General features: G+C 42.4%; 1 protein-coding gene across 5 annotated transcripts; it reads left to right on the plus strand.

Annotated features, from left to right (window-relative positions):
• The first annotated feature begins 1,691 nt into the window (after positions 1-1,691).
• Positions 1,692-26,096, plus strand: IRF4 (interferon regulatory factor 4). Of its 5 annotated transcripts, XM_035030705.1 has the most exons (9): positions 1,692-1,768; positions 3,107-3,378; positions 4,665-4,851; positions 5,632-5,720; positions 6,439-6,583; positions 9,362-9,469; positions 11,897-12,250; positions 15,417-15,529; positions 17,793-19,241. In XM_035030705.1, exons 2-9 carry the CDS (start codon positions 3,163-3,165, stop codon positions 17,934-17,936), a joined length of 1,356 nt encoding a protein of 451 aa, XP_034886596.1. In that variant the 5' UTR covers positions 1,692-1,768; positions 3,107-3,162; the 3' UTR covers positions 17,937-19,241. The 5 variants fall into 5 exon arrangements, with proteins under 5 accessions (XP_034886596.1, XP_034886599.1, XP_034886595.1 ...); XM_035030708.1 differs by lacking the exon at positions 17,793-19,241 and adding an exon at positions 24,220-26,096 and having other exon boundaries at positions 1,692-3,378; XM_035030704.1 differs by having other exon boundaries at positions 1,694-3,378.
• Positions 26,097-27,125: the final 1,029 nt, after the last annotated feature.

Consider the following 27,125-nt stretch of genomic DNA (forward strand, 5'->3'; position numbering starts at 1 on the left):
TAAAAGTAGATGAGTGAAGAAAATGTTGAAACTTTCTAAACCTGGTGCAGAAGACACAGGAGGAAAGGCAAAAAGCTCATTTGCCGTTTTTGTTTTTAGCAATCTCTTTCTGTTTGTTGAGAACATTTTGGGGTAAAGTAACCCACTGATTAAAATGTAATCAACATGAAGGCAATGATCTTTGCTGTGTTCACTTAAGTATCCCAAGTGCTTACAACAGTTTCTGACATGTGGCAGGTGCTCAAAAAATATTTGTTGAATGAATGAATCTGTGAAAGGAAAAGAAAGGAAGAAAAACAGGTTGTGACTAGAATTTTCTTTGAACAAAACTGTTATTTATTACATAGACTCTGATAATGGAAAACTTGCTTGGGTGAATAAAAATATGGCATCCTGTTAATTTCTGAGAAAGTCCGTTAGTTTTAGGAAAAACATACCTAATCTGTGCCTCACTGCCTGTTTTACTCTAGCCTAAATTTAGTTTTTTCTCTGGATAGGAGACATTGACCTAACATGTAAGTTTAAAAGAGAAAAACTGAGAAGTAAGTGAAATCAAAAGCTTTTCAAAAGTTGCAAGTTGACCTAGGGTGGTGGTGGTCTAAAATCATATAGAAACCGGTGATCTGACGGTTTACCTGAAATTGCTAAGTACATAAACATGCTGGAAGCATACAAGATGCTCTGGTGAAAGCTTAGTGGGCAGATGCACAGGGAGTTAATTTTAATATTAAGGACATCTTGGAAAATTAAGTAAAATCTCAGGTCTTTTAAAATATTATTTCTATTCTGGACATTTATATCTCACTAGAAAATTGCTTCCTACCAGACTGATGTTAAAACTATGTCATTTTAAGGTGAACTGAAGTCCAGAAGCAATTAAGCATTTGGATACTTCGAGACCCCTCCCCCCCACTCTTTTATGTTGCCATAACTGAAACTTTGGGGGCAATGCATTGTCTTTCTGAGTAACCTCAATTCACCAGTTTAATAAATGCAGAAGTCTGTGAGCATTTCAAACATATGGACAGACATTATTTGAGCCACAGTTTATAGCTCAAAGTATCCGAGGCGTGATTATTGCTAATTAATGAGTAGGATGTTCTCTAGGACTCTGCTCTAGGAAGAGTCTAGGACTCTGCTCTAGGAAGGCAGGGCTTTCAGCAATAGCTGCGATTCCAAGGGTGCCCGCCACCCACCCACAATTCTACGATGTGGACAATTCCTCCGTTTTTGGTTACATGCTCTTCAAGTGAAGTCCCCCTCACTCCAGATTCCCGCTCCTACACGCCCCCACTTCCCGTCCTAACCACATCGCAGTTGTTTCGCTGTTATTAGTTATTATCAACCGGCCTCCCGCAGGACCTGGCGCTGAGGCGAGGTCCCCATTTCGCGCCTTGCCCTTTGCAGGAAACCTGCCCACATTAAGGTCCCCGCGGCCGCGCACGCCCGACTCGAGGTGCGCTCGCCCCGCGCAACGCGAGGTGGATCGCAGCGGGTGCTAGGGCCCCCAGCCTGGCCGCAGCAGACCCCCCAACACACGCTCCTTCTAGTATTGGCCCCGGGGCTCTCCCGCGGCGCCCCAGTCTCCGCTCACAGCGCCCCCCTGGCCCCAACCGGGCAGGCGCTTTCGTACCCGCCCAGCCCCGCCCCAGGCTCCGCCCCAGCGGGCTTTTAAGCTTTATAAGTTCCTCTTTCCCACCTCCGATACTTAGTTTCACCAGTTGAACTTGGGACCCACTGCTGCCCTCAGCTCCGAGTTGGGGGCGAGGTAAGGCTTGGGATCGGGTAGGAGAACGGATGTGAGGCTGGCACAATAGAGAACCGGGAGCACGAGACTAGAGGTTCAGGGGTCCATCTCGAGGGCAGCGCAGGCGACCCCAGCTTAGGACCCGAGAGGGAGCATGCCCCTTGAAGGAGCCCCGACTCCCACTACGTCTGCTCTGGGCCCCGGGACCTTTGTGTGGGCTCTGTGGTGGGCCAGCCGGGACAATGCCCAAGCATTGCCCTCACCACTCTGTGGTTCGGCCCCGCCCAGGCCCGGGAGGCCACGCGCTGGACGGGATGGGATAAAGAGGCTGTCAGGGCCCCAGAAGTGGCCAAGGCGGGGCCATCGAAAGGACCTACACAGGACGGCGGGCTTTCCTGAGGGAGGACAGCCTCTTACTCTAGAGGCTTCAGTCTGAGGCTCCTTATCCTGCCGCCCCTAAGGGCCCAAACTCACCTTCGCCTCCCGCGCATTGCTCCCCGACTGGTGGTGGAGGAGGAGGAGCTCCGAATTTGGGCCACTTGGGGCCCTGCGCTCTGCTGCCTCAACCCCGTGTTCTCTGAGAACCCTCCTGGCATCCTCCCCGCCTCCGCTCTCTCGCGCGGGCCTCCGGGGTCCGGCTGATGCTCTGCGCGCCAGAATCTCCCGCTATTTGGCTGCGCTCCTCGCCTCCGGCCGGGTCTCTGCCGCGTGTTGCTCCCACGGCCCACTTAATCCTTGCTAGCTGCCGAAGGCTCAGGGATTCTCTTGGGGCAGAGAGTGCAGGTATGGGAGAAGGCCCGAGCAGGAGTTGCTGATGCTGAGCACCTGGAACGTCCAGACCGCAGGCGTTCGTTCCCACGTGCGAGATGCTTGGCGCGCGGGGCCCACCAAAGGAGTGGGCACGAGTGGTAACTGACAATGAAGGGAGAAATGTACTGGCAACCGTTTGGGAATGGGCAAAGAAGAGCGGGAACTAAGAGTGAGCACGCAAACGGTGCCAGAGTGTGGTGGTGGCTGGATTTCGCAGTGTGCACAAAGGCACGAGTTGTGTTGCCTGGGCAGCGTTTGGCCTGTGGGGTGTGTAACAAGAATGGAGAGTCCAGAAGGTGGGGTAGGAGGATGAACTCCGCGGGAGGCACGCTCGGGAGGCTGAGGACCGGGCGTGCCAAGGGGATGAGACCGGGCCAGCTGAGAAGGTGCTTTCTCTCAGGGGCCTTGGGCGACACGGACTTTTGCAGAGCGCTCCTAGCTGTCTCGGAGACTCCAGGGCCTCGTGGTCATTGTCAGAAGGGTTTGAGAAGGGTGCCCCGAGCGCTGTGCTGGGGTGGCTAAAGGCTGGCCCTCCTCTCTGCCGCGCAGAGCGAGTGCAGGAGGCGGATCCTGGGCGCGTGAGGGCGACAGTCGGCGCGCTGGGCATGAACCTGGAGGGCAGCGGCCGAGGCGGAGAGTTCGGCATGAGCTCGGTGAGCTGCGGCAACGGGAAACTCCGCCAGTGGCTGATCGACCAGATCGACAGCGGCAAGTACCCAGGGCTGGTGTGGGAGAACGAGGAGAAGAGCATCTTCCGCATCCCCTGGAAGCACGCGGGCAAGCAAGACTACAACCGCGAGGAGGACGCCGCCCTCTTCAAGGTTACTAGCACGAGGGGAGCCCAGCCAAGGTCGGGGTGGAGGGAAGGCCCCAGAGAGCTTGGTGGATCCCTAACCCAGACTCCGTGGCCATCCCAGTCCGCGCCTGGCGGTTCTGAGGAAAGGGGACCGCGAGGGAAGGACGGGATGGGATGAGCCCCGCAGGGCGGGCGGTCCGGGAGCATCAGGTGGCAATTCGTAGAAGCTGGGGGAGGAGAGAGGTTTCAACCTTTGTAGTGTTTTTAGAAACGGGGGACCAGGTACTAATCCTGAACGTGTGGCATGAGCAGTACCAGGGGAGTCAGATGGCTCCAGCAGCAGGGAAATAGATATCTGGCGGGGAGAGCAGCGCTGACTTGAGTGTTCCTGTTTGCATTTATGTGGGTTCCTCTGTCTCCATCGGAGCCTCATTCTGTACCTCTGGATACCACCGTGCCGTCTTTGATCAACATGTGTCTCTCTTTGTCTCCCTGTTTCTTTTCTTTAAGCACCCTTAGGTGGGCTTGAGTTTGTGCCTGTTTTCCTGTCCCTCTCACTCACTACGTTTGTCTGTCTTCCTCTGTTTCACTGTTTTTCTCTGGAGGTCTTTCTCTCTGGATATTTTTATTTTCTTTAGTTCAATCTCTGTTGGGCTCTCTATCTTTCTAGCTCTCCTTGATCCTTCCATATGTGTTTCTCTCTATCTCTGTTTCTGTCTGATTCCCTCTTTCCAAGTCTCTCTTTAGATATTTTTCTCTAGGTCTCTCTCTCTCTCTCTCTCTCTCTCTCTCTCTCTCTCTGTGTGTGTGTGAGATGCTTGTTTTCCCCTAGAGCAGTTTACCCAATGAACTGTGCATTAGGACCCAGCCCCACCACCTGCGGGCAGAACAGGCGAAGGGGACTTCCTCTGGAATTTGCTCTTAGAATATCTGACCATTCAGATGTACTCTATGGGTAGCAGCTCACCCCTAGTTCCAGTGGAACTCACTTCAGACACTGTGAGGGGAGGGGGTGGTTAGGGGCCCTTTCCAGGGACCCTCCCCATCTCACCTACCTCTTATAAATACCTAGAGAATGCTCAAACCATTTGTTTTCAATTCAGCAAAGATAGAGTCCAACGGGGAAAGTATTTTACCTAGTGGAGACCCAGTGTCTTTCTGTCCCATGTTTTGAGCAACGATATAAATCTGAGGCACCTAAGCATCATTCTTTCCTTTAGAACTACAATCCTCAGGTTCTTTTCTTTCTTTTTTTTTTTTAAAGACCTTTTTTTTCCCCCCCCCCCCCCCCCCCCGCTTCTTTCCCACAAGGCTTGGGCACTATTTAAAGGAAAGTTCCGAGAAGGCATAGATAAGCCAGACCCTCCTACCTGGAAGACCCGTTTGCGATGTGCTTTGAACAAGAGCAACGACTTCGAGGAACTGGTAGAGAGGAGCCAGCTGGACATCTCAGACCCCTACAAAGTGTACAGGATTGTTCCTGAGGGCGCAAAAAAAGGTGGGACCTCCTGGACTGGGGTCACAGAATATAACCTGCCTTCCTCCTGCCTCATGTTCAAGCCCAACAGGCTCTTTGCCCAAGTTCTCAGGGTCATAAATTGAAATTCTTGTGGTATTAGGGTAGGACGATTTCTCAGATTCCAACTCTCTACCTGTGGGTGTATGCACATGCATGTGTGTGCACATGTTTTTCAGTTAGTTCTGTTGGCGTAAGATATGGGCCAAAATTTTCAAACAAAATATGGAAAACTTGTTCAGAGATTTATCTTTACTTATCAGTGTTTCATGATTAACCATTCTGTAGAAAGGAAGCATACATATATCCATATACTGTTACTCTTTATAGTAATAAAAATGTCAACTTTTAGAGTATACTGTGGTCAGCTTGGAGGCTTTCTGAAATTCAGATCTTCTCTTTCCAAGTTTCTGACCAGTGTGTCAGAGTAGAGCCCAAGAATCTGCATTTAAAACAAACCATACAGATGACTTCACTTGTGGAACATCTTGCTGGTGGGGCCCTTTATGTGACAAAGTGCATTCACACACAGCATTTCATCTCCTTCTCTACCTGTCCTACATAAGTCAGACCTTGTAGAAATCAGTTTAATGGCCTGAACAAGTAATTGCCCATGGGAATTGCTAAAAAAGTGCCTTATTTGTCAACACCGTTATGCATTCTAGGAATTAAACTCTCAGGTATTTTTCTAAGATTTCACTTTTAGTTATGACAGTTCCTTTATTTCACACTTTACCATTTGCCTTTTGCCCAAACACATAGGAGCAAAGCAGCTCACCCTGGAGGACCCACAGATGACCATGAGCCACCCCTACACCATGACGGCTCCTTATACCTCACTCCCAGCTCAGGTATGGTGGAGGGTACAGGGCTTCTAGAAGGGGAGGCTGGGTCTGGGTGAGGCCACGTGAGCTGGCTAGTCCCACATAGCAGGAAAAATACACAAACAAAACAGCAGTGCTTTGTTTTTGTTATTAGTCAATCAGCCAAACCAAATCCCCAGTCATTGGATGAGTGTCTTACTTTCTACCTGGTGTTACTATCAGTGTTGGTTTTAAGGAGTGGAGAGGTGGATGTGTCTGCCTGCTAGCATGGACTTCTACTACTGATTCTGAAATCTGGGAAACAGATCTTTTGTGGAAGATGAAAATTTTGGAAGTAGTGCTTTATCATGTGAAACCACAGGGCAGCTGATCTCTTCAGATTTTTCTGATGTGAATTACAGCTCTGTTTTATTCACTTTGGTGGGTAAAAGAAGGCAAATTTCCCTGCAGTACTTTTGGTGCCAGGTTTAACCATATGATGAAGCTTTACACAAATCATTACTTTATAACACTGTCTTCATTGTGCTTTTTGATTCTTTATGGCTACTTTCCACCTAGTGTGATGAGCTATTCACTCCAAAGTCTTTTGAGATGATAAAATGATTTGGCTGTCAGCCAAATTAAAGATGCTGTGAGGAGTCTGACTATAAAAGAATCTGCACCCCACCCCTTTCCCCATGCCAACCAATTGATCTTTGCCAAGCTGGTTGCCTTTCATCTCAGCTGCTCCTTCATATTCCTTTAGCAGGTTCATAACTACATGATGCCACCCCACGACCGAACCTGGAGGGACTACGTCCCTGATCAGCCCCACCCAGAAATCCCGTATCAATGTCCTGTAACATTTGGATCCCGCAGCCACCACTGGCAAGGCCCGTCTTGTGAAAATGGTAAGGAGTATGCTGGGGCTGGTTTTTATGGCTGTGGCTCACCCAGCAGAACAAACCTGGCCAAAGGGTCCTGGTCTCTCCTGATCTGTCCTTCTGGGCAGTACCCCAGTTCTTTCCCCTTCTCAGAGCTGCTAGGAAAGACGTCACATGCAGTGAAGGAGAGAGCGAAGGTCGTCAGGGGGAGGACTCCAGGGTTTACTGACTCCTGGCCTACTTGTGCCAGGACCTATGCTGGGAACTGCCTTACGTGAAATCTTTTTTTTTTTTTTAATTTAATTTTATTATATTAGTCACCATACATTACATCATTAGTTTTTGACGTAGTGTTCCATGATTCATTGTTTGTGTATAACACCCAGTGCTCCATGCAGTACATGCCCTCCTTAATACCCATCACAGGGCTAACCCATCCCCCCATCCCCGTCCCCTCTAAAACCCTCAGTTTGTTTCTCAGACTCCATAGTCACATGAGATCTTATTTAAACATCACAGAAAGGGGTGCCTGGGTCCCTCAGTTGGTTAAGTGTCTGCCTTCGGCTCAGGTCATGGTCCCCGGGATCCCCCAGAGATTCCCCAGGGTCTGGGATTGAGAATCAGGCTCCCTGCTCAGTGGGGAGTCTGCTTCTCCTTCTCCCTCTGCACCCCCCCACTCATGCTCTCTCTCTCAAGTAAATGAATAAAAAAATAAAAAATAAACTTCACAGAAAAAAATAAAGGGGAACACTAATCTCAAAATAAGTAAATAAATAAAAATAACAAAATAAACATCACAGAGATCCATCCCAAGCAACTAAAAACTGCCCCCCCTTTTTTGAGGCTAACTCACGGAATGTAAGGAATGCTCAAAGTTACCCAGTGGAAGTGAGGGGCTGGAGTTCAACCTCAGATCTCCTCTTTCATTTAAGACAGAGGATCTCAGATGTCAAACTGGTTGGCCATATTTTTTTAATTATCTGTTTGATAGGTTAATATTTTTCATCCTCCCTGAATAATCTTTGGCAAAAAGTAATAGATTTTGTCAGTCTTCCCTCCTGGATTGTCCCTTAATGTTGATTGGGCCAGTAATCTCACCGGTCTGTTTCTTTCTACATATCTGTAAAACGGGCATACCATAGCTGTGTCCAAACCTTCTCTCTATAGGAACATCAGGAGATTATTGACCTAGTATATTTCTCTTAAACAAGTGTGCCCAAGGGGCACCTGGCTGGCTTAGTTGGTAGAGCATGCCACTCTTGATCTTGGGGTCGTGAGTTTGAGCCCCACATCAGGGGTAGAGTTTACTTAAAAACAACAACAACAATAGTGTAGTTATTTTGGGGCTTAGAAATGATAGTAAGAATGGAATGAATAAATACTAAGAAAGCAGTCTCCATAAGGTGACTAGTGCCGGTGTTGGGGTCCAAAGAACTTTGTTCATTCTGGATTAGATGTGGTCCCATTCTCACAGGAGTTTCCCAGACGTGAAAATGAGATCACTCAGTGGAAGCACTAGTTAGCTAAGTGCAAAGAAAACTTCATACAGTGTATCAAACACAGCAAAACACAAGCTTCTAGGACTTTTGAGTTAGATATTTAAATAGAAATCCTGAGATGGGTCAAGACTCAGGTCCTTCTGTATGTTCTAGGAATATTTCGTTCGTCACAATTTGGTCAGTCCCCCTTTTTCTAATCATGTTCAGGTCACTTTTGGCTTTTATGAAATTGACGAAGTATACCATCATTTAAAATTGTTTTTAGTGTCATGTTTACAAAAAAGCTCAGAGTTTGGTTTTATTAGCTTTTCAAGAGTGATTTGCAACAAAGGTTACTTTCCGTTCCATAGTGGAGGAGTTAGTTAACATTAAACTGGTTTCTGAAATTCAGACTTGTGTCTAATACATCGGGCTCTATTGAACTAAGAACCTTAGTAACAAGGCAATGTCTCAAACTACACAAAAATATGGAATAGGTGGACGTATTTTGAAGCATAGTTGACATTAAAAGAAGTGCCACCAGAATTATGTTCTTTGAGATATTCTTTCTCTATTACTGTTTGATGTGACCCACAGCTATTATGCTGCCAAAACACATGGTTCAATTTTCTTCCTGAAGCCAGAAATAGAAAGCTAAATAAATGTAGACTAAACAATTTGTAAGTTTTTAATTGGGCTCTTTGGCATCAGAACTCAGGTAAACCTGAGCTCACAGCTCTCCTGCCAACTTGCTGCGTGAACAAGGATAAATCTCTCTGAGCCTAAGTTATCCTGTTTATCAGGGTAATTATGGAGGGATGTTGCTCAAAGTGTACCAACTTCCAATTATAAGACGAATAAGTTCTGGGGATCTAAAGTACATGGTGACTGTATTTAGCAATACTCTATTGTATTAAAAGTGGCTAAGAGAGCACATCTTAAATATTCCCACTATACAACACATACACACACACACAGATGCACACACACACACAGTGGTAATTATGTGAGGTAATTAAGGTGTCAACTAACTTAAAAAAAAAAAAGAAAGAAAAAATTATAGAGGGATTATTTCAAGTTTCCTTCCAAAGCTATGAAAAGGCTTCTTCCTCTTTCAATCTTGTTTTTTCTGATTGGACTTCAACTTGTCTTTGTCCCTTGAGAATGCCACCGGTCAGTTCTAGAGGGCCCTTGGCCCCTCCCTTCCAGGGTTGGTGCACCCCTCAGGGGCTGAGTGGCTACGTCCCAGGGAGAGGAGACCTTCCTGTGTGTCGTCAGTTGGACAGACTCTGTTTAGACATCATCTGATTCTTATTTACAAATGCAGGTTGCCAGGTGACAGGAACCTTTTATGCTTGTGCCCCGCCTGAGTCCCAGGCCCCTGGAATCCCCATAGAGCCAAGCATAAGGTCTGCTGAAGCCTTGGCGCTCTCAGGTGAGTGCAGTGTTCCCTTCTAGAGGCCCCCACAGGAGGCTGGCTTCTGCTGTGGCTCCACCCTCACCTTTGGGTATACTTGATTGGGTGGGGGTGCGGAATCCCTGAGCACAGCCCATGGGCACTGGCTTTCTTCCATCTGGGGACTAGAGTGGGTATGGACACATCTGACTCCCAACCTCTTTGAATGAGGACATCATTAGAATATTTGGCTCTAAGAAGCCAGCTTTTGATTCTGATGCCAATTCTAAATGCTGGTTTGAATTGAGTCATTTTAGGGTTTCCACTGACATCTATCTGAATTTCCAGGAATATGCAAACACCTCAGCTTTATATACCAAGGGCCCCCCTTCAGCCAAAATTTTCACAATGTAGTATAATTTCTTAGAAAAATACACGAGGGTTTCTCATTTTGAAAAGCTGATCATCCTTCCAGGTTTAGCTACAAATAGGTCTTCCTCTCTGTCATCCTGAGGACAAGAGTTCTGGCTCCTTTCCATTCATATGCCTAAAAGTAGTGAGACTTGAGGTCAGTCTTCGTCTAAAATTTGATAGGTTTTGCAAAAAATTTGGGTTAGAGCTGATTTTTAAAGTTTCATTTCTAAAAGAATCCCTGCAAGCTCAAAGATCGTACCTGTTTTAAGGAAGACACCTCAAGGTTTGCTAAGCATATGTAGTGTGTATATATTTATTTTTTAGATCGTATTCTGGGTTGTTTTAAAATGGGACTTATAATTACATTAAAAATGAATAGCTTAAGCCTCAGAATTCTCACCTTGCCCCTTGGGCTTTTTAAAAATCAATGATAGAAAGTATAAAGTAAATTCTCAAGATTTCAAAGAGTTGTGGTCACCTTTCTTGCTTCCAGGTTCACCATTTATTTCTTTTCAGTTCTGAAGTTCTGAATGAGGCTTGCTGCCTCTCTTCTTAGATGCTCCTAAATGATGGAGGGGAGATGTTTCTGAGCAGAAAGCCTTGTGCTTGTTTTTAGAAACTTTCTAGCCCTTCTCTTAAGCACCTAAGACCTGTGTAGGTGCCTGGAAAGTAGGAAATAAACAGCTGTTTATGTCACTGTGACCTCGTGATTTCTGATGACGTTAAATGAAATGAAACTTGCCCTGCAAGTCACCTCAAATGGCCAACACTCACTGTCATCAAGGTACACTGTCTGAGCTTGCTCTCTGCTAGTGTGTTTACAGCAGCAGAAATTGAAGTGGAGAATTGAGACAGTGATGTGGGTTGTTTAAGTCTCAAAACCTGCCGCTGAGGAATAAGAGGGTTTTGTGGGTTTCTTTTTTTGGTATGCATAGTACAGATTAATTATCAACCTTGAGCACATTTGTTGGAGAACTGCGATTCCCATTCATTTTTAAATCCCATGCAGTTATGGATGGGTAGCTATTGCCTATGCATGAAGCCCTTTTGCATTTCAGTTAAGGGGTCCTTTGCAAACCCAGCTTTGTCCTTTCAGTTTGTGGGTCCTATTCTGAAGAAAAATTTCATAAGTGAACTCATCTCGTTAAATGTTTTAGAAAGCACAGTTATTTTCAAGGCAGATTTTGAAAGCCTAGTGGGACTTTAGCCTTAGAACATTTTTTTTCATTGATTCTTTTCTTTCCAAGTGAATTAATTTTATTATACAAGTAGTATATACACACATAGCATAAAAACTAATGTGACAATCAGAAAAGCAAAAAAGGAAAATAAAACATCACATTCCTACCACCCAGAGATCACCACTGTTAAAGTCTTAGTGTTTATCTTTGCTGAAACTTCAATGTGCACTTGTATGTATATATATATTTTTTTCTATGTAAGTGACATCATATTGATATTTTAGGGTGGTTTCCGATGTAAACATTTTTGTTTATTTTTTGAAACACCATTATATTCTTTTTGCTAGTAGAAATTAAACTTAGGGTTTACTTCCTCCAAAATCAAAACTGATTGTCATGCTTAAAGATGAATTTTGTTCAGTGGTACATGACTTAGTATTTTAGACATAATTGTTGTCATCATTGCTATAATCATCACCAAACAATGACACACAATGTTCTTAACCAGTGGTGCTCTCTAATACAAGTCAAATATACTGTGCAGAAAACTAGTGTAAAGTGTGATTCCCCCTCCACAAAAAAAAATCTATGGTCACACAAATTTGGAAAATGCTGAGTTAGACAACATTAAATAGATTTCTTGCAGGATTTCCTTAATATCTCTTACTGTCTATGACTCCATGAGGGACATGAGGGTATGCAGCGTTTCCTACACTTTCTTGACCCTGGAACTTTCTACTTTTTATGGAGTATTCTGGGACACCAGTGTCCCACCAAATACACATGTTCTGATTGAATAGTTTGGCATCCTGATGTGTATCCAGTGCTCCTTGGTCCCTTAGCACTGACCATGAAATCTCTGTGTTTACAGACTGCCGGCTCCACATCTGCTTGTACTACCGGGAGATCCTGGTGAAAGAGCTGACCACGTCTAGCCCAGAAGGCTGTCGGATCTCCCACGGGCACACCTACGATGCCAGTAACCTGGACCAGGTCCTTTTCCCCTACCCAGAGGACAATGGCCAGAGGAAAAACATCGAGAAACTTCTGAGCCACCTGGAAAGGGGTGTGGTCCTCTGGATGGCCCCCGACGGGCTTTATGCCAAAAGACTGTGCCAGAGCAGGATCTACTGGGATGGGCCCCTGGCACTGTGCAGTGACCGGCCCAATAAACTGGAGAGGGACCAGACCTGCAAGCTCTTTGACACACAGCAGTTTTTAGCAGGTAATGTACCAAATTATCTGTTAGAATGGAGCATCCCACACCTGTGAGCCTAAGAGACAGAATGGAGGGGGTGACACTGTATCTGCTACAGTGGTCCAAACAGGTCACTCCCATCCCAGACAGAGGTCTTCCTTCTATTAATCCCTGAGCCTGCGTGATCTGAGAATAGGTTTCCTGTTTGTTCATCTCTCACCTCTGCCTCTACCACCTGCTCCTTTCCAAAAGCAAAGGGGTGTGAAGAGGAGGAAGATTGCTCAAGGGGATTGTGGTTCAGGCTGATATCTTGAAATTCTGGTATTCAACAAATAGTCACAGACTGATAAGGTTTACACTTTATTGGCAGTATGATCTCAGCAAGCATGTCTGCTGATGTTTCAGCTTTTTTAGGGTTCCTAAGAAAATCATAAGGTTAGAAGTGTATTGTTAAGATTCTTGGTTATGAGATGTGTTACCCCTAAGCAGATGCTCTCCAGCAGGTGAGACCAAGGACAGAGTATGTGGAACTGATTTTGCAAAGGGGAAATTATGAGAAGGCTTTGAATTATCTCTATGATATGCATGTTTCAAATAATATTTTCTAAAACCAATAAGTTTTGTTTTTCTAGTTTTGATTTCATGACAATTAAATTAGCCCCAGACTGGCTTTTGTGAAACCACTGGCCACATTATTGTTGAAGCTTCATCCAGAGTATTCATTTGACTATCTATATTGATGATACCTCTTTTGGAGGGAGAAAGCTGTTCTGTCAGCTGCCAACTCTTTCTGTACCTTATTCTGTACCTTGTCCTTTAGCTATTCTTTTATAAGTGCCCCTTCAGAAACACTCTATGTCTTTGGATTTTCATATGCCTCTCCTTTCCCTGCATATGCTTCCTGATTCAATTTATTTAAATTAAAAATATGAAACATCTATGTGCTTTGACACCGTTGACATTTGCTTAGCCTTTTGGGTTTAAGTTGCCCAAATTCTTGTAGGCTCATCCAAATTCTCTTTTGGTGCCCCTAAACAAATATGTCCTTATATGACTAACCCTTGACTAAGAGGTGTGACAAGAGGAAGAGGGAGAACTGAGCCTCTGGTTCTCCAAGGCAGCACCAGGGTGAGAAAGGCATGTGGGCCTGAACACCCCTCCCTCCCTCTGAGCTACAGAACTGCCTCCAAATCTGCGCCATGACTGTTTTGTCCATTCTGGGGTCCAGGGTGGTAATCATGGTGGGCACCCAAGGAAGAGTCAGGAGCTACTGAGGGGCATCTTGTGTGCACCTCTTATGTCTGCAAAAGCGTCTGAAAGGGTCCATGGGGGTTTGGATCACCTCAGAGACTATGAATCTTGGTCTCTTTGGATTCAGAAGCCACAGGGCTAGGGCTTTAGTTAAGGTATCCCAGGGGAATGACACTTGCTTCTGTGAGTTTCTCTCACTATGTGTGTTTTAGGAGTTTGAATCCTACCATTCTAAGTAGGCTATAAGTTACACTTTGAGTCACAGTCACTGAGAGCTGGATACAGGCAAGAAGCAGAAAGGCATGATGTACCAGCTATGAATATCTGCAGGTTGTGAATTCACTTGCCTAGAATTTAATATTTATCTGTGAGCAAGAGTTGTTTTTTTTTCTTCCTCTGTAACCAAGGACTGTGCTTTTTGCTCACTGCAACCTCTTATCTTGAAGTATTCACTGAGGTTCAAGGAGGAACCTGTGAACTTAAAAACTGCAGCTGTGTAAACCAGCTTCTGCATAATCAAGGATTCCCACAGAATGTTCTCATGTTATCAAGCATTTGAGACATGACTTTTTCGGAGAATTGTGCCAACTCGCCACTCTGATTAGCTTGTGTAGGTGTAGTCTCAGACCTCAGTAGTGTGAACGCCTTTTACACATTCTGACTAAGTCAGTTAGGTTTGATTTGAATTCTGGAAGAAAAAAAAAAAAGCAGGAAGTCAAACAGTCCAGTGAGTTAGTTAGAAACTTTTCTTCAGTTGAAGAGAACAGTGAAGATCTTTGATATCTCCCCATTCAGGATTTGCAAACTACTAGGGACAGCCCCTAAAGGCAAAGCCCAAGGGTGCATATCTGATCAAGATGCATGTGCATACTGTTCTGCAGAAGTTGTAGCAGCAACCATGTGTGTTTCTTTTGCAGAAATGACATTTAACTCTAGTGGAAAGGAAAGAATAGGAGCAGTTAGAGCTTAAGAGTCATCTTGAATATGGGCAAAGGGACATGGATCAATGTCAGGGATTATACATGTGTCTTTCCAACAGTCTTTGTTCTGCATCTTTAGGGTAGGAGTGGTGCCTTCAGGATAAACATATCCACAAATGTGGGGACCCCTAGTGTTTCATCACTACCTTTTTCATTTCAAATCAGTATCAGTCCCACAAGATGGACAAGAAGTCAGCTCAAAGTCCCACAGTTTAGGCTTAGTGCCAAGTAGGAGACAGCTGGTGCTCAGTCTCCAAGATAACAGTAAAGCATTTTCAGTGATGCCTGAATCATGGAAAGGTCCTGAGTGGCACGGATATTGGATAATGAGGGCTCAGCAGTTTTGAGATAACATTTTGAAGTAATCAGAAAATTTTGATTTTTTAAATGAAATTTCTCCTTTGTATAAATTATTTTTTTGCCTCAACATGGCTGCATTTCTTTTCCTTTTTCTTCATCCTTCACTCCCCTCTGCTACCCTTTGTGCTCTCATGGGTCCAGTGCTGCAGATCAAGGTTTCTTAATCTGCAAAGCATATTTCCCTTAAAGAATCAAGTGAGGCGCTTGGGTGGCTCAGTTGGTTAAGCATCTGCCTTCACCTTGGGATCGAGCCCTGTGTTGGGCTCCCTGCTCAGTGGGGAGCCTGCTTCTCCCTCTCCCTGCTCAAGCTTTCTCTCTCATTCTCTCTCTCTCTCAAATAAATAAATAAAATTTAAAAAAAAAGAATCAAGTGAAACCTGGAGCCCTCTCAGGAAAAGCACACCTATGAACACGTACATGTAATTCTATATCTGGGGTCTAAAAGTTAAGAACCCCACTTAGAGAAATAAAGAATACTCACTCCTATTTTAGTTTTCCAAATCAACAGTGAGCTTTTGCTTCCTGCTTTAACCTGGCACGTGCAATGATGGTTTCTGATCAGGATTTTGTTTTGTTTTGTTTTTCTCATGGGGCTTCTCCAGAGCTGCAAGCTTTTGCTCACCATGGCCGTCCCCTGCCAAGATTCCAGGTGACTCTGTGCTTCGGAGAAGAATTTCCAGATCCTCAGAGGCAAAGGAAGCTCATCACTGCTCACGTGAGTATTTAGTCACATTCAAATGATTGAGTTTCCCTGTTTTTCATCAAGGGCGGGGTCTCAATTAGAAAAGTCTCAAATGAGGGCGCCTGGGTGGCTCAGTTGGTTAAGCGACTGCCTTCAGCTCAGGTCATGATCCTGGAGTCCCAGGATCGAGTCCCATATCGGGCTCCTTGCTCAGCAGGGGGTCTGCTTCTCCCTCTGACCCTCCCCCCTCTCATGTGCTCTCTCTATCTCATTCTCTCTCTCAAATAAATAAATAAAATCTTAAAAAAAAAAAAGAAAGAAAAGTCTCAAATGAAAAGTATATGTCAAGTGACAGGAAAATCATGAAGGAGGAAGCATGGCCCAGTGAATGGTGCAGGAAGCACAGCCCAGGGACCCACATGTTTTTACCAGCTCTAGAGGTCTACTCATCACAAACCTGCAACCATGGGCTTCATTCGTCCCATCTTGTGTATAGATCAAGACGTTGTCCTATTCCCATTTTATAAGGATTTAAAAGGACTAGTGATAAAAGTTGCCCTTTAAAATTTTTTATATTTAATATTGCTTTTAAAATGCTGTCTAGCTGACCTTCACTTGATGGAGAAGCTTTTCCCAAATGGGAAGCTGTCCATTGACCTATGTATTTTGCAGTCCCCCCAATTTTTTCCCAAGTCCTCTTTTATTTCTAGATTTGTAGAAATTATTTAACTAATGGAAACCAAGGGTCATGTGTTATTTGGAGGAATTTATGTCAAGGAAATTAAGTAGATCAGTGTTCTCTAGCAGAGTTTAAAATAGGGTCAACTGTAGCACGTAAACATCTTTTTTATAAAAAGTTTATAGAGATGACATTTGGAATAAATTTGCCACAGAAAACAGAGTTTTGAATACCCAAGATTTTGAATTTGAAAACTTTACATTGCTACATACCTTTCAGAGTTATTATTGGGCCTAGACAAAAGCAGTAACAGGTACGAAAAAAATCAGTCTGACCCCAGAAAGTGTTCCATTCTGGGAGATGTTAGGAATCAATCCACTGGCTGTGTGGAGACCTACCCTGGGGCCCGAGCTGAGGGTGAGCTCTAGGGTGAAGCTCAGGGTTAGGGTTTGGTTATAGAAACATTCAGGTCATATTTTAGTTCTCATAATGTTTTTTATTGATAACTGAAATAAAACACTATCTAATTTTAAACACACAGTACTCCTCCTTGATTGTAAAATCAGAAACCAACCAACCAAAAGACTTTAGAGCTTTTTCTTGAATTCTGTCCAGTAATTGATATAATAATTGATATCTTCTTAACACCTAGGATTGTTAAATGACTAAATAAACTTGGTATTGATAAATAATATCTTGAAAGTTGGTGAAAAACTCCTGCATCAGTCTGACTTTAAGGGTTTTTTGGGTGCACTAGCCCTCCTCTGAGTTAGGCAACTATGTGTTCCTCAAGCAAGGGTCCCTGGAATTGAGTTGTCTGGGATGGAAAAGAAAAATTGATATGTGTACACCCAAGAGTCCCTACTCCTTTTTATTATGGATTTAATTTATTTCAGGTATTTTATATGAATTATGCTTAAGTTTCTATATATCAAGTAACATAAAAGCTCAATTTAGTAGCAGAATTGATTAACAAAGTATTCAATATTCTTAGATGCTGTAAATTAAGGAAATTCTGAAAGCTGAATTTATTTTAGTGAATATGATCCACATAAATAGCCAAACTAGATGAACTTGAGGTCAATTAACCTCTCTTTCCCCATAATAACAGTGTTGTTGTTTGTATAGATTTTGCTCCTTCTTTTTTCCTTTATCTTAGAAATATACAGATTATCAAGGTCATCCAGGAATTGTAAATTGTTCAGGATTTACACCCTCATCCCTGTCATACTGTGGTTGTGGAAAAATTTATTGGCCTAAATTATTCTGAGTTACCTCAAAGTTCATTAATCACCTCAAATTTCCTTTTAATTTGGTCATTTTACCTGATTTGCTTATGCTTAGTTAAACATAAATTTTAAGCAGCTATTAATTTAAAAATACCATCTTTGACTTTAACTATAGTAAAAACTCAGAATTAAGTAGAGTCGGTTTTCAGGTTGGTATACATAAGGGCTAACAAAAAATTGCGTCTTCAGAATGTTTTGATTTGGATAGCACCTAACCTTGGATTTAACTTTACCATATCTTCAGATATTGAGTTATTTAGTGATAAGCCAATTGCAGGATGTTAAAAAGAATATTTCAAAAATATCTTTTTAAAATCTCTTATTAAAGGTCGAACCTCTCCTAGCCAGACAACTATATTATTTTGCTCAGCAAAACAGTGGACATTTCCTGAGGAGCTATGATTTACCTGAACACATTAGCAGTCCAGAGGATTATCACAGATCTATTCGCCACTCCTCCATTCAAGAATGAAAAATGTCAAGACAAGTGATTTTGTTTCATTGTAAATATCTGACTTTGACAGGAACAGCTGACTGAACTCCCTCTTTTTCTTTTGAGAAACTTGGAAATTGGGGCTTCAATTCAACACTTGAGGAGAATCTCAACAGGAATGAGTGTAAAAAAACCAGCTCCATCTAATTGACAGATGAGCTTATTCCAAAAGGAAGGACAGTTTTCAGGGTCTGCTGTAGACTGCCATCTTTGATGATTACTGTGAAAATTGACCAAAGGGTGTGTTTACATTTACTCAAATGCTATCTTTAATTTGATGTGGATTATTTCTTGCTTGAAAACTGAGAAAACTTGTGTTTCAGTATTGACCACTAACTAGAGGGATAAAAGCACATAAGTGTTGTACTATTTCTCAGGGAAATAATATCTAAATTTGAGGTGACTCTGCCCACAAAAGAAATGTATTAATGCACATAGAAGATGTTGCTCTTGTAGAAAATGCTTGCTGTTAGAAAGAGAATCTTTGACTGAGGTTGGACCACAGTGCCTCCAGCTTTGGGGTGGCTGATCACTCCACCTGGCCTGGGTCTCACCCCGGCACGGACTTCCCTGCCCTATCTCACACTGCCTCCCATTTGCTCTCTCTCCTTGGGTGCCCCTAGAAGCCAGTTGGTGTTTTCTGGAACCAAGAAGCATTAGGACTACCCTTGATTAGCATATTTTTGTAAGTTCTACAATCTTTTAATGGCTACTTAAGATATTTTTTGTTTGTCTTTTTGTCTCTCATTCTGTAGAAATTGTTGCCAAAACTTTTTTCTTAAAAAAGAAAAAAAGATCAACAATCCAAGTACTAAAGATATATTTTTGAAACTTGGTGACATTTCCCCTCTTACCCTGTTTGTTTTGTTTGGCTATCAGTTAGTTATCCATGACAACACTAAAGAGGAGGAGCTGATGCTTTTCAATTTGGTGAACTCTGTTAGGAAAGATGATGACAGGATTTCACTGATTGCATAACTGCAGATTCAGGGGGCTGTTTTTGCTTATTTTGTATATTATATGCTTCCTCCTGCCAATATGGTTTGACAGGGCCTTAAAATTACTGGGCTTTTTCCAAATACATCTTTTTATAGAATCACTAAGATCTCCAGTTGCTTAAGTAAACCTGATCACTTCCTTGTTGATTGTTTTGGAAAAGTACAGATGTTTAGACTGATGCTGGCAACTGATATTTTTATCATACTACAGAAAAATAGCTATTACTTTCAGGTTTGGCAAAAGGCTTAGTAGTTCTCAAATATATGCCACTCTTTTTTTTTTTTTTAAATTTTATTATGTTAGTCACCATACAATATATCATTAGTTTTTGATGTGGTGATCCACTATCCATTGTTTTCATATAACACCCAGTGCTCCATGCAGTATGTGCCCTCCTTAATACCCATCACTGGGCTAACCAATCCCCCCTCCCCTCTCCCCTCTAAAACCCTGTTTGTTTCTCAGAGTCCATAGTCTCTCATGGTTCATCTCTCCCTCTGATTTCCCTCCCTTCATTTTTCCCTTCCTTCTCCTAATGTCCTCCATGCTATTCTTTATGTTCCACAAATAAGTGAAACCATATGATAATTGACTTTCTCTGCTGATCTATTTCACTTAGCATAATCTCTTATTCTAATCTATATTTTTAATTCATTCAACAAACTGTATCCTTTGCATTAGACAGATTATATATAGTCTTTATCCAGTTTAGTAAGCAATGAAGCATTGGAATGTTATTTTTTTAACTTCTAAAAGGAGTTTTTTTTAAAGGATTTTATTTACTTGAGAGAGAGCGAAAGAGCAAACGAGAGAGAGAGCACAAGCAGGGAGGAGGGGCAGAGGGAGAGGGAGAAGCAGGCTCTCCGCTGAGCAGGGAGCCCGATGTGGGACTAGATCCCAGGACCCCAGGATCATGACCTGAGCAGAAGGTAGACGCTTAACTGACTGAGCCACCCAGGTGCCCCAAGGAGTTTTTAATGATAGCGTAATACATATTAACGACAGAAAATGTAAGTAATATAGACAGGCAAAAATGAAGCAACATCCTCTTTCTTTTTCCCAGCCCAAATCCTGCTCCCTTGAAATATCCACAAGAAGAGTTTGACTTATTCTTCCAATACATTTCACTTCTCTGTAGATATACGTCAGCTCAAAAAACCTCATAGGATCATCTTGCAGCCACTTTCATGCAGTGCTCTCTTAACCTAACAGTACAGATTTACCTCAGTCTTTTTAGAGGCATTGCTGTTGTAGAACTCCACCACCATGCAGTCCATAGCACAGTTTAAGGAATTTCATCAGCCGCTAAAAGTGAATACACATGGACAGCAGATTATATTTTGTGAATTGTAGTAATTTATACATCTTATAGATGCAAAGTATTTTAGGGTATATTATCCTAAGGGGGATTTGAAAGCAAAATTAGAACCACTGTGACACAAGCCCCAGTGTATGTGGCCCTCTTGCCTGGAGAATATTTAACCCCATGCCAGCGCTTCAGAGAAGTTCTCTGGTGTCAGTCCCAGGGGTGCTGTGTCTTCTGAATTCTCAAAGTAGATGCCTGATTTCTATTGCTGTTGCAAACTCTTTTCTTTCGTCTTTCTTTTTTAATATTAAGCTGCTTTAACACTGGAGTTACATTTTCTGGAAAATACTCTTGGCTTGGGCCACTTCCCCCTTTCTCATGTTTAGTCCCATATACTTTGACTTTTTATTATTATTTTTTTAATTTGGAGGAATCCAGACTATGAGCTAGTGAATGAATTATGAAATAATCAGGGTAAAGAATCCTGACAGCTGTCTCAGGATTTTGAAAATGAATGATTGCCTCATTTCTTGACTTGATAAGTAGAATTTAGTTTGTTCTCAATTGAAGATACGATAGAAGAGTTTAGGCATTTATTATGCTAAAAAGCTTTAGATGGCAAGGTTAAAAAATGTGTAAGTCTCACAGGTGCATGTTCTAATGGCTTGTTTCTTGTTCTTTGGATTTAGTAAAACAGTGGGCGGTTGTTGATGTCTTCTGGAACACTGTAAAGAACCAGGGTGACCAACCCATTTAAAACCCAAACCTTGGAACCCCCTCAGTCCCAGGCAAAACAGGACAGTTATCGCCCTATAGAGAACCCAGCAAGACTGTTGCCTGGAGCTAGGAAGACACTGTTCCATTGGGAGATAAAATTTAAAATCCTGCATGGAATAAGCAACATGACAATATGGTTATCACTAAAGCACAGATATGCCCAGGTTTGCATTTAGAAAAAGACACACACTGGGCTAAGGTATGAACAAGGTTGTCTTTGCATGTCACTGTGTGTAAACCCCAGAGTTGTTCCAACTCTGGGGGTCTTGGTGCAGGATCTGGCATGGGCTTTTGCTTGAGAGGCTGAGCAACAGGTGGACATGCATCCCCAGAGAATCCTTGCTTCTGTGTTGGCTGTACCAGTAAACATCAATTTTTTTTCTAGCAAATATTTTTTTAGTTCAGACTCCGTTTCATTCCTCCTTGATCACATTTCTCCCCTTTCTTCACAGGTAAATGTTTTCCTGGAAGTGGTGAGCTTCCTTAAAGTCTATATTTTTACTATCTATCTCCCTAGTTTATAGCTGACTGGCATCTATTTAAATGTTGCATTAGGGCTGTCCTGCCATATGCATTGTTCTGCAACTTACTTTTCTCATAGCTCCATCTTTGAGATTGATCAGTCCCTCAATGTAGGTGGGTCTCATCCATCTCTTGCTAACTAGTGTCAAATAACTTGTGACATGAATGCAGAGAAGGTTGATTTTCCTGGTATTTATTTTTACTGCCTTTAGGAAAGCACGTAGGTGAAGTGTAGTTGAAGTGAAGGAAAAGAAAGATGGGATGTGGACAAGAACTGCAAGTCCAGCAGGCCAGTCCTCCTCCAGTATAAACTCATGTTTTGCTTTAGCCTCTGAGATGGAAGGAACCTAATGGGTAGTGGGATTCATTTCCCTGCACTCCATCTGTCTAAGTGGCTAGGACCAAGCAGCTCCCTTGACGTCAATCCAAAGCTATGCTGGTTCCATCTTGCTGTTAGGCCTCCCAGGCAAGGGTGTCTAGAGAACTAGGCAGATCATTCCGTGGAAAATGATTGTACATAATAATGTCATAAATTTTGGTGTAAATTGCTTTTCAAAAGATTGATATTCATGACAATCTGGTGTTTTACGTAGTTGTTAAATAAAGACTTTTTAAAAAATTAATCTGTTATGAGCTGTGTGTGTTATTAAACACTCATCTTGCTAGCTTTTAAAATACTTCCTCTTTCTGTTGTGTTCTTTCAGAGAGGTTGCTTCGGCAGCCTGCTTCCTTCCTGGTTGTCATATGCGTCCGTAAAATCAGATCTCAAAGTGCTCTGCTAGTTTTAAAAAAAACAGCAAAACTTGTCCCAGCATAGGGCAGTTTCTCCAGCCCATGGAAACACATCTAAGGAGAGTACTGAACAATCCTTTCCTTCTTCTTCCTTGTGTGTTTTAAAAGGTCTAGTAGACCCAAAGAAATTGTTGTTTCCTTTTATATTCATAGCTTCTTTGATTTTGTCGTTGTTGTTAAAGAGGAGGAGATGTAGGTTAACCAGCATCCGGAATGTGAAATATAACATAAAACTCTGTGTAGCAAAAGAGCCTATCAACTGCTTACAAGTCTAGTGGGAACACTAGAAGGACAGGACTGCAGCTTGTGGTGTTAAAAACCTTGCAGCCAAAGACTTCGTGGAACTGTGAGAAATGTTTGTAATCTGTGTCTAGGAGCCCCAGAATATTAGCTTAGAATAATTTTGAATTTTTAAAGTGGTAATCAAATAAAGCTAGTGGGAATATAAACTATCATACTGCTTTTTGGGGTTTTATCTGCTCAACAAGTGTGCATGAACTTGAGTCAGTATATATAAGCAAATTTTTTCAAATAGTATCTCGACTCCTTATGTCTAAAAAATAATTTCAAAGAGATTTTTTAAAAAAGATTTTATTTATTTATTTGACACAGAGAGAGCACAAGTAGGCAAAGTGACAGGCAGATGGAGAGGGAGAAACAGGCTCTCCGCTGAGCAGGAAGCCAGATGTGGGGCTCGATCCCAAGACCCCAGGATCATGACCTGAGCGGAAAGCAGCCGCTTAACGGACTGAGCCACCCAGGCGCCCCAAGAATTTCAAAGAGATTTTGAGCCCTTGAACTTGTTTAAGTAATTTCACACCTCCCTCAGGTACCGATGTTTTCAAGCCTTTCTTTATATACAGTGCAAGTTTGACTGTCTTGGGTTTAGTTTCCTTAAAGCAAGTATTACTTTGACAAATAAATAGTTTTACATAAAGTGCACTCCAGTGTTTATTGATGGCAGAAAAACATCATCAAATTCTACATCATCTTCTGGAAAGACACTCCAGGGGTCATAATATCTCATTTTTTTCTAGGACAGTCTATACCTAAATTAACTCAGGCAGATAGATATCTTCAGAATTAGTGAAGAGTTATGAATTATAGGGTGTTATAGGTACCCTTTAGTGACCTCCAGGTTACCTTCCGTGACCCCTGCTCCTGCTAGTTTGACAATATGCTGTGACAGATGGCTGTCTTTAGATATTTCCTCTGTCATCTTTGTTTAGCCCATCTGTCTATCATAATCAATTGTAAAGTTCATTTTATCCCTGTCCTTGAGTGACTGTTCAAAAGTTTGGAATCTGTATAATTCAAATTATGAACATTTTATTATCTTCAAAAGCTGCTGTTTCTCTACTTTAGGTAAATTACAATTCTCGGTTCTTTCCATTTTTTTCATAGGCTTAAGCATGATGGTGGCTTTAAAGAGAATCATTCCAGCAAATATAACTTCCTTTACCTTTGTTTTCCTTCTCTTTCTCAGTCAAGTTTCCATAGCAATCTTTTTCTGGAAGAAAATCAGCAAAAGCATCTGAAGCCTCTACCTTTATTTCTTGCCATCCCCCGTTCTGATTTCACACTCCAGTTCTGCTGAGCTATTGCAGTGCCCAAAGGCACCTCTCCTCTCTCTCCCAGAAGACTTCTCCTGCTGCTGCCTGGTCACCTGGCTAACACCCTTTTCTCCACTCAGTCTTAGCCATGACATCTTCTCTTTCTGGAAACATTTCTCCAACTTCTATGACTAGGTTAGTAGGCTTTTTTATTTGTGCCTTCTGTTTGGCTCTGTAAAGGATCATGTTGTTGGAGTATTGAGAAAAGAGTTCCCCACTATTTACACTCTCCCCTCTGATTATTCCCAAGCAGTTAGGCAATCACTGCTGCAGAGCAGAAAGAAAATAACCTGGCTGTCTGCTCCTGGCATTCATCTTCTACAGGTACTGTTTCTGGGGACAAAAAAAAAAAAAAAAAAAAAAAATAGAGGACTCAAGGAAGCCGGGCATTTACGCAAGATAAACCTTTTCAACCCTGTCTGGTCTCCCACCCCAGACTAGAGAAAGATGCTCAGAACATCAAAGAAGAAGAATGAGAAGAAATGAATGTAGGGACTTCAGCAGCTCCCTGATAATGGAGAACTATCCACTGCCTCCTGGAGAAAGCCCTTAGAGAATAGTAAACCTGAGAAAAATCTGTGGAAAGGAAGGGTGGGGAAGCACAGGTTATGGAATGGTGGGCGGTGGGGGGGACTGAAATAGGGCTCCATGGTAACCTGTTTTGGCCAGTGACCATCAGACTGGATGGTGGGCATCCCAGGATGTGTTTGAGTGAAGATCGCCCTGAGGAATAGACCCCCTCCTCACTTTCTCCCCCCCTACCACTTGCCTGGGTGCCAAAGAAGCAATGCCAAATTTAGTACCAACTCAAGGGAAGAGGAGAGATACAAAATTAATTGACACTGAGTTTTCATTATCCTAATGGAATAAGAGCTAAAATGAAAATTACATTGTTAAAAAAATATGAATGAGATTTCTTAAAAATTTTCACTATGGACTTAGATTTGTACCTATACAAATCTGTAACCTGTAATTGCCTGTTTATTAATTTTTCTTCCCTAACATAAACTCCCTGAAGATAGAAGCTGGGTTTGCCATTGTATACACAGTACCTGGAGCAGCGTCTGGCCCTTGGTAGATACCAGAGGCATGAACTCACATGGATCTGCCTAATATGCCCAACAGTGCCCAAAGAGGTATTAACTAAATGATGGGGCATCTATAGAATGAAATGTTATATAACCATTTAAAAATTTGTATGGCATACAAGTGTTTTATGACACAGGAAAATGTATGTTACTTTGTTAAGAGAAAAGAAAGCAAGTTTCAAAACAATGTGATAGATTCTTTTAAAATGGTGGAGTGATGGCAATTTTAAAGTTTCTTGTGTCTCTTTTGTATTTTCCAAAATTTCTCCAATGATCACTTATTTTGTTATCAGAAGAAAAAAAAAGCACAAAATGTAATTCTTTTAAGTTTGTATGTCTCTTTAAACTTGTGTGTGTGTTGCCTGTGTGTCTATTTCCTTTCTTACATTTCTGTGTGGGGTCCCCAGTGGACCCCATAGACTCATTGCCTTTCCAGGGGACACAGCATGTGAGTGAACTTTCTCTGCCACAGGAAGTTCCTCCCTGGCTTGCGGGGAGAGAAAAGGAGAGAACTCTTTCTTTCCTGCCTTCTCTGGGGTTCAGTTCTTTTGCCCATTTCCCCTTGGGTGCCCTTTCCCTCCCACTCATCTCCTCTCCCAGATGAATGGTCTGTCCCTCCCAGCTATCATATTGAAGATGAACCCTTTCTTGACTTCCTGGCTATGGCTGTCGCCCTCTCTCACCTCCATCCCCCACCCTCCCTGGGGAGACTTCCCTCTATCATCCCCCGTCCTCTTTACTCCTCTAGGCCCCACACTCTGCCTTTGGCTCCACTGTTTACCTTCATATGAATGTCGAGGCTTGGGGTTGCTTGAGAACAGGAAGGAAAAGAACAGTTTATTCATTCATTCATTCATTCCAGTACAGTTAATGTACAGTGTTACATTAATTTCAGGTGCACATTATAATGAGTCAACAATTCTATACATTTCTCAGTGCTCATCAGGATAAGTGTGCTTTTAATCTTTATCTATATCACCCACTCCCCCCCACCTTTCTGGTAACCACCAGTTTGTTCCTTATATTTGAGTCTGGTTTTTTGTTGATCTGGCTTTTTCTTGGTTTGGTCATTGATTTTTTTTTTTTTAAAGATTTTATTTATTTATTTGACAGACAGAGGGAGAGAGACAGCAAGAGAGGGAACACAAGCTGGGGGAGCGGGAGAGGGAGAAGCAGGCTCCCCACCGAGCAAGGAGCCCGATGTGTGGCTGGATCCCAGGACCCCGGGACCATGACCCAAGCCAAAGGCAGACGCTTAATGACTGAGCCACCCAGGCGCCCCTGGTCATTGATTTTGTTTCTTAAATTCCACATATGAGTGAAATTGTATGGTATTTGTCTTTCTCTGACTTATTTCACTTAGCATAATACCCTCTAGACCCATCCATGTTGTTGCAAATGACAAGATTTCATTCTTTTTTATGGCCGAATAATATTCATATAATATATAATATTCATATAATATTCAATAATATATATATTGGAATATATATATATATATCACATCTTCTTTATCCATTTATCTATCTATGGACACTTGAATTGCTTCTGTATCTTGGCTAATGTAATGTAAATGATGCTGGAATATACATAGGTATGCATATATCTTTTCAAATTAGTCTTTTTGTTTTCTTTGGGTAGATATCCAGTAGTGGAATTACTAGATTGTATGGTAATTCCATTTTTAATTTTTTGAAGAAACTCCACCCTGTTTTCCACAATGGCTGCATAGTTTGCATTCCCACCAACAGTGTACCAGTATTCCTTTTTCTCCACATCCTCATCAACACTTGTTATTTCTTGTGTTTTTGACTTTAGCCATTCTGATAGGTGTAAAATGATATCCCATTGTAGTTTTAATTTGCATTTCCCTGTTGATTGGTGATGTTGAACATTTTTTCATTATCTATTGGCCATCTATATGTCTTCTTTGGAAAAAAGTCTATTCAGGTCCTCTGCCCATTTTTAATTGGATTATTTGGGTTTTTTTTTTTTTTTGGTGTTGAGTTGTATAGTTTTTTATATATTTTGGATATTAACCTCTTATCAGTTATATCATTTGCAAGTATCA

This window comes from Mirounga leonina, unplaced genomic scaffold (genome assembly GCF_011800145.1).
Source record: "Mirounga leonina isolate KUSES-001 unplaced genomic scaffold, KU_Mleo_1.0 Mir_366, whole genome shotgun sequence".
Taxonomy (NCBI): Eukaryota; Metazoa; Chordata; class Mammalia; order Carnivora; family Phocidae; genus Mirounga; species Mirounga leonina.

Bases quoted from the DNA above. Each gene is read 5' to 3' on its own strand.
- IRF4 (XM_035030705.1), top strand. From the start codon at position 3,163: ATGAACCTGGAGGGCAGCGGCCGAGGCGGAGAGTTCGGCATGAGCTCG. The intron at 3,379-4,664 runs GTTACTAGCACG...CTTTCCCACAAG, and splicing joins AGGACGCCGCCCTCTTCAAG to GCTTGGGCACTATTTAAAGG. The intron at 4,852-5,631 runs GTGGGACCTCCT...CCAAACACATAG, and splicing joins TCCTGAGGGCGCAAAAAAAG to GAGCAAAGCAGCTCACCCTG.